Source organism: Saccostrea cucullata, unplaced genomic scaffold (assembly GCF_032062105.1).
Source record: "Saccostrea cucullata isolate Sc308-1 unplaced genomic scaffold, CSIRO_AGI_Scuc_v1 ctg5735, whole genome shotgun sequence".
NCBI lineage: Eukaryota > Metazoa > Mollusca > Bivalvia > Ostreida > Ostreidae > Saccostrea > Saccostrea cuccullata.
The window spans coordinates 25824-32119 of NW_026929187.1; the positions used below are offsets into that span (position 1 = coordinate 25824).

At 32.4% G+C, this 6296-nt stretch overlaps 1 protein-coding gene across 1 annotated transcript in view; it reads left to right on the plus strand.

Annotated features, from left to right (window-relative positions):
* Nucleotides 1-6085, plus strand: part of LOC134280025 (uncharacterized) — a 31802-nt gene extending 25717 nt beyond the window's left edge. Inside the window, exons 2-3 of the mRNA XM_062762457.1 lie at nucleotides 1115-2335; nucleotides 5387-6085. Coding sequence (XP_062618441.1) covers nucleotides 1256-2335; nucleotides 5387-6076 — 1770 coding nt within the window. The 5' untranslated portion in view covers nucleotides 1115-1255 and the 3' untranslated portion in view covers nucleotides 6077-6085. The remainder of the gene's footprint in view (nucleotides 1-1114; nucleotides 2336-5386) is intronic.
* The last annotated feature ends 211 nt before the right edge of the window (nucleotides 6086-6296 follow it).

The following is a 6296-nucleotide window of genomic DNA, read 5'->3' on the forward strand; positions in this document are numbered from 1 at the left end:
GAGCTACTGGGCCAATTTCAACCAAACATGGCACAAAGTATCCTTACGTAAAGGGGTTTCAATATTGTTCAAATGAAAGACCACACCCTTATATAAGGGGAGAAGAAATAGTGTAAATTGATGGCATCATTTTAAAATCTTCTTCTCAATAGCCACTATGCCAGGAAAGATGAAACTTATAAAGAATTATCCTCAGGTAGTGTAGATTCAGATTTATTCAAATCAATACCCCTGCGGACAGGGCGAGCCACAATGGCCAAAGTTTTACATAGAAATATATGGGAAATTCTTTAAAAATCTTCTTCTAAATAATAGCAAAGGCGTGAATGATCTTATTTATATGGAACCTTGACCTCAGGTAGTGGACATTCAATTTTGTTCAAATCAAATCTGGGGTAGGGCGGGGCCACAACATGGAATACAAGTTTTACATAGAAACATGTAGAAAAATCTTTAAAAATGTTTTCAAGAATAGCAAAGTCATGATTAGTCCTATTCATATGGAAGCATTCTCAGGTAGTGTAGATTCAATTTTGTTCAGTGTAAGTTCAAATGTAAAGGGCAATAAAGCCACAGGTAGTCAAAGAAATATGCAAGCATCCTTAGTAAGTGTATATTCAGGTTTGTTCAAATCATACCCTCTCAGTTTTTAAGGATTGGTTGGGACTACTATTGGGTTTAAACATTTCAAAAATAAATTGATTTCTGCTATTTTTTCCTAGCCACATTGCTCAGATGAGCGATGTGGCCCATGGGACTCTTGTTAGTGTTTTTATTGTGGATTAAACATCTCTCAAACAGATTTTATGTTTTTAAAGTGTTCTGTATCAGAACACATTCTATACACATATCATACGAAAGTTATATAAAAATCTTTTCATTCAAAGAAGCTATCTTTTGACTGCTTTACATCCAAAGTGACAAAATATACTATAAGGGATACCAAATCTACAGTTTTATCTGTAATCAATTAGATTTTGTACCAATTTTACTACTGGGATTCTTGTAACTCCAGATTTTTCAAAGATCACACATAATATAGCATTATATTATGATTTTAGCGCACAATTCTGTTCTTAAAATATTTTCATGTTTGCTTTGTTTTTATCTTTAGGAAATAAAAAAGTATCTTAGGGAGTTCTGGAATGCTGTTCCAGACGAGGAGAGAGATTGGTTAAGTGAGTCTCTGAATGATCGGGAATATGCAGTCGGTTTAAAGAAACTTAATGATAATACCAAGGAAAACCTGGAGTCAATGAAAAAGTCCATAGTAGAACTATTTACAGATGAAAACAATACAAAAGTTGAATTGCCTTCTTCGTGGGCTTTAATGGAGCAGTTATTATATAATGGAGGCTGGAAGGTTTTGACCCTGAGTGAAATCTGGAAGCTCAACTCATCTCTTCCTCGGGAATACCAAATCAAAAGTGATGAAGAAATGTCAAACTTTTTAAAATGTTTCCATGACAGTGGCCTTCTTTTGAATTTTGAAGAAGTGGAATTGAGGGAACATGTTATACTAGATATTCAGTGGTTTGCCAATGCTTTCAGTAAAATAATTGCTGATGAAAACCACATCAATAAAGATTGTCAAACAAAATTAATCAAAGAGTGGAAATCCTTCAACAAAACAGGGGAACTTAAAGAAACAGTTATAGATGCTTTGTGGAAAGATGAACCCTCTTACTTGAAACATAAAAATGAAATTATGCCATACATGGAGAAACTTCAAATGCTGGTACATTTGAATGCATCTGAGGCTGTATCAGAATGTGGCATGTCATGGTATGTCCCATGTATGAACAAAAAGCAGTTTAAAGCTGACTTCAGTGAAGATAAGTGGGAATGCTCATCCATTTTGTGCTATCGATTCAGTTCCTTTGCTATGTTTGTGTTCTACAGACTGGTCGCATACTGCATAAGTTCTCTAAGATGGAGTGTTGCAAAAGATGAAGATAATGAAGGAAGTCCATGTCTTTATCAAACAGCGGCAGTGTTTGATCACAATGAACACACTGTTGTTGTTGGCATATGTAATGACGATATTCAGTTGCAAGTGCTGAGAATCAAATCATTGACCATAGACAAAGAAGTATCATATGAAATTGGAAACTCCATTGAAAAAGGAATAGGAAAATTGACAGAAACATTTATTGGCACAAAGATATTCCTCAGAGGATTCAAATGTCAAAACATTATTTGTAATGAGAATGATCTTTCTTTTACACTTTCAAGTGAGCTGTCCAAAATCAAGGCAAAAGAAATTCAGTGCAAGTGTCAACTTCGGGAGAAACATGTGATAAATGTACAAAAGACACAGGGATTCTGGGAAAAGGTAACAGTTATTAATCTTTATACTCCCTGTAAAACAATCGAAAAATCGATTTTTAGGACTTACATTGTCTGCCTGTCTGTTGGTATATATGTCCAGCCAATAACTTTGTAGGAAAAAAACACTTGCACATTTATTGTTTACAAGCTGAGGAATCATACTGATTTTGACCATATAAAAGATCAATGAATGAAACAAATATTAAAGAGAGAGACATTTGAAGTTTATATTTTACACAGAGCATTCTATCAGGAATGTCTTGATCTAAATGTAAGGCCAATTGCTTAAGTTCAAGATCACTTTCAGAAATAATTTTTTAAAATAAAATCAGTATAACCATATCTTGTCAAATGGACCATTATTTGACTCAAAGATTTCTTACGACCCAAGAATGTGTCATGATTTGAACTTATCTAAGATAGTATGATGTCAACCAGAAAAAATAATTGGAAACTCAAAATGAAATGAAGAAATGTAGTTAGGTATATCTGTATAAATAATTGGAAACTCAAAATGGAATGAAGAAATGTAGTTAGGTATATCTGTATACTTCAAACTAATATTGCTTATAATCTCAAAATGTGTCATGACCTTGATCAAAGCACCAAGTTTCTTTCAGACCAGTGCAGCGTAGATGAACTGTATTGCAAAAGGTTAATGGATTTTTAATCTTTTACCAAAATTGTGCAATTAACTACCCATTGTCTCGTGGTTCGGGTACCAGGGTTTTAGAAGCTCTGATGAGTACATTATGTTTCTCTCTAGATAAATCTTTCATTTCACTGTATTCCTAATTTTCCAAATTGATGTGATGTCACCAACTCAATAATATCTAATGGTAAATTAAAATTGTTTTTATCCTAATTTTCCTTTCTTGACCTACAACAGGGCCCTTTTTTATAATCACCTTGGAAAACAAACTGTACTTGCATTAGGGTTTAGCTTTGCTTAATATATGGGGAATCATCTTATAAATTTTAATCTTGGTTTACAATGTTTTTTCCTAAATTGGCTCCATTAGATGAACTAAGATTGATTTTGCTTCAGACAAAGTTGGCTATCTCCAGCACTTAGTTTCGAGGTTAAGATTGGTTCATTATAATAGCTATGGTTTTTTTTTTATTTTATTTTTTTAAACACAATTCATTTCATACAGAATATCCATAATTAGTTATTCTTACATAATTGTGTATTTTTACATATATGAGAGAGAGAGAGAGAGAGAGAGAGAGAGAGAGAGAGAGAGAGAGAGAGAGAGAGAGAGAGAGGGAGGGGGAGCGGGAAGAGAGTGAGAGTAGAGAGTCAGAGCTAGAAAAAGAGTTGGTTCCACCTGTTCCACTGCGTGTCAAATTTTTCTTTTTCACCATTTTTATATGATATATATTTTTGTGTCTGGTAGAATTGATTTAAGTGTGATATTGCAGAGTGCATATTTAGAGGTTTTTCGGTACATCTAGAAGTATAAATATAATAATTTAGCCATAAAACTATCATATTCGCTATTTCATTATTTTTTCCTTTAATGCCTAAAATGAAGTTCTCTTTGGTTATGGGTAACTGGAGATTTCTCTGTTGAAGATGATATTCAAAATTTTCAAGGAATATTTGTACAAAATCACATTCCCATAGGATATGTTCAATTGTCTCTACTTCTCTTTGACAAAAATTACACTGCTTAGACTCTACCTTTCTGATTTTGAATAAAAATGAATTAGTTGCCAATATTTTATTTAGAATTCTGTACTGAAACCACTGGAGTTTGCAGTTTTTTGTAATTTTAAATGGTAATTTATGGATTATTTTGGATTCCTTGTTATCTAATTCAAATAATTCAATCCATTTCTTAAAACCAGCTGACACAGAAGTGTTTTGATTTAATATTTCATAGAATTTTTTTGATTTTTTACATTTTGATACCAGATAACAATTAGATGTAATAAGAAGATTTTCTGATTTTTGTAATTTTTTCTCAAAATTACTCCTGTTTATCCAAGCTTTAATTGCAAGGATTAAACTAGAATATTCTAAAAAATTAATCTTTACATCTGGATAAATATTGCAAAAGCATTCATAGGTATAAAAGGTACCATCTACTCCAATGATATCATTGATATATCTTATATTATTGTCAAAAAGTTTTTTACTATAATAGGTTTTCCCTCCAATATGGATATTAGGGTTATAAAACAATGGACAGTCCACATTTACCTCAGAATTACTACAAATTTTATTCAAATCAATCCAGGACTTGAACACATCAATCCAGAATTTATTTTTTGTGTTTTTTATAAGTTGAGTGTTGTATTCAATTCCACAGGATGTAAATTTATACATGTTCATATTCTTTATGAAATTTTCCCACCCTTTATTAGTATAAACCAGATGTCTAATCCAAAATAATTTCAATGAAGCAATGAAAGAATATAAATTAATCATTTTCAGTCCTCCATCTTCGTAGCTTTTAACAATGACATCTTTCTTAACTCTATGTGTTGAGTTATTCCATAAGAATGAGAAATTTTTTTCCAATTCTTTACAATAAACATTAGATGGATTTGGGATTGACATAAGTAAATGATTCAATATTGGTAAAGCCAAAGTCTTTATAACAGTAATTTTTCCTATTGGTGTTAAAAACCCTTTTCCCCAATGACTAAGAATGGATTTTATTTGTACTAGCTTTGGTTGGTAGTTTATTTCAGGCACTTTTTCCAAGTCAACATCAAAATTTATTCCTAACAAAGTAAATCTAGTAGTTCCCCAATTAAGTTGGTAATTTCGGATTAAAACCTCATCACTGTATTTTTTTGATCCTATCCAGACAGTGTGTGTTGTTGAGTAATTAATACATAGTCCAGACATATTCGAAAAAGTGTTCAAGGTATTCAGTGTTTCTAAAAGAGACTCCTCACTTCCGTCAAGAATAAGGGAAGTATCATCAGCCAGTTGAGATATCTTTTTTTTCCTACATTTCCAATGGTAATACCTTTTATTTTTTTATTTTTCCTAATTTGTATAGCTAAAATCTAATAGCTATGGTTTATTTTGTTTCAGAGAGAGTCGAGCGATTCCAGTACTCTAAAGACCTCTGGACAAAACCTAGAAGGCTGGTCTAGATTTGCAAAACTTGGTATGGCTACAAATGATGTGTTGAATAAAGCATACAGAGATATTCTAGAATCAGAAATTCCTGCATCTGATATTGAGAACAAGGTGGATTTATTATCAAACAAAAAGTTGAAGAGTCTGAATCTAAACGCAAATCAAGAAGATCAATTGAAAAAAGCAAAAATATCAGGATATGAGGAATTTGATATTTCATTAACATACAAGTTGATAAGAAACATTTGTTCAAAGATTCCTAAACCAACAAAAGGAAAATGGGGAGAAGAGCCAGCAGCAGGAGAGGTGAGAGTGGGTGATGATATCGAGAGAATTAGGTCAATACGAAATAAATTGACAGCACATGTCAGTTCAGCCTCCATCTCTCAGACAGAATTCGATGACACCTGGTCGACGATGTCAGATATCTGCAAAAGACTGGAAACGTTTACTGGTAAAAAGTACTTGGATAGTCTTAAAGGGATTCAGAAACTGGCTCTGAAAGAGGAAGGGGAAGATGCAATAAAAGCTATCATAGAAAAGTTTGTCAAGGATCAACACGAACAACATGAACTGTTGAAGACAGTCATGTCAGATGTTCAAGAATTAAAGTCTCAAATGATGACATTAAAACGAGATTGAAGGCTAAAGGCAGCCATTTAGAAATAATTGTTTTTACTCGTAGAAAGTCTGCTGGGATAGTGAATAATAAATTCCGTAACACTTTGTTGAAGATGTCAGAAATCTGCAATGCACTTGCAGGTTTCATTGGTTAAAAGCCTATGGATAAGCTTAATTATAATCATAAACTGGATATAAGGAATTTGATATTTCATTTACATACAAGTTGTTAAGAAACATT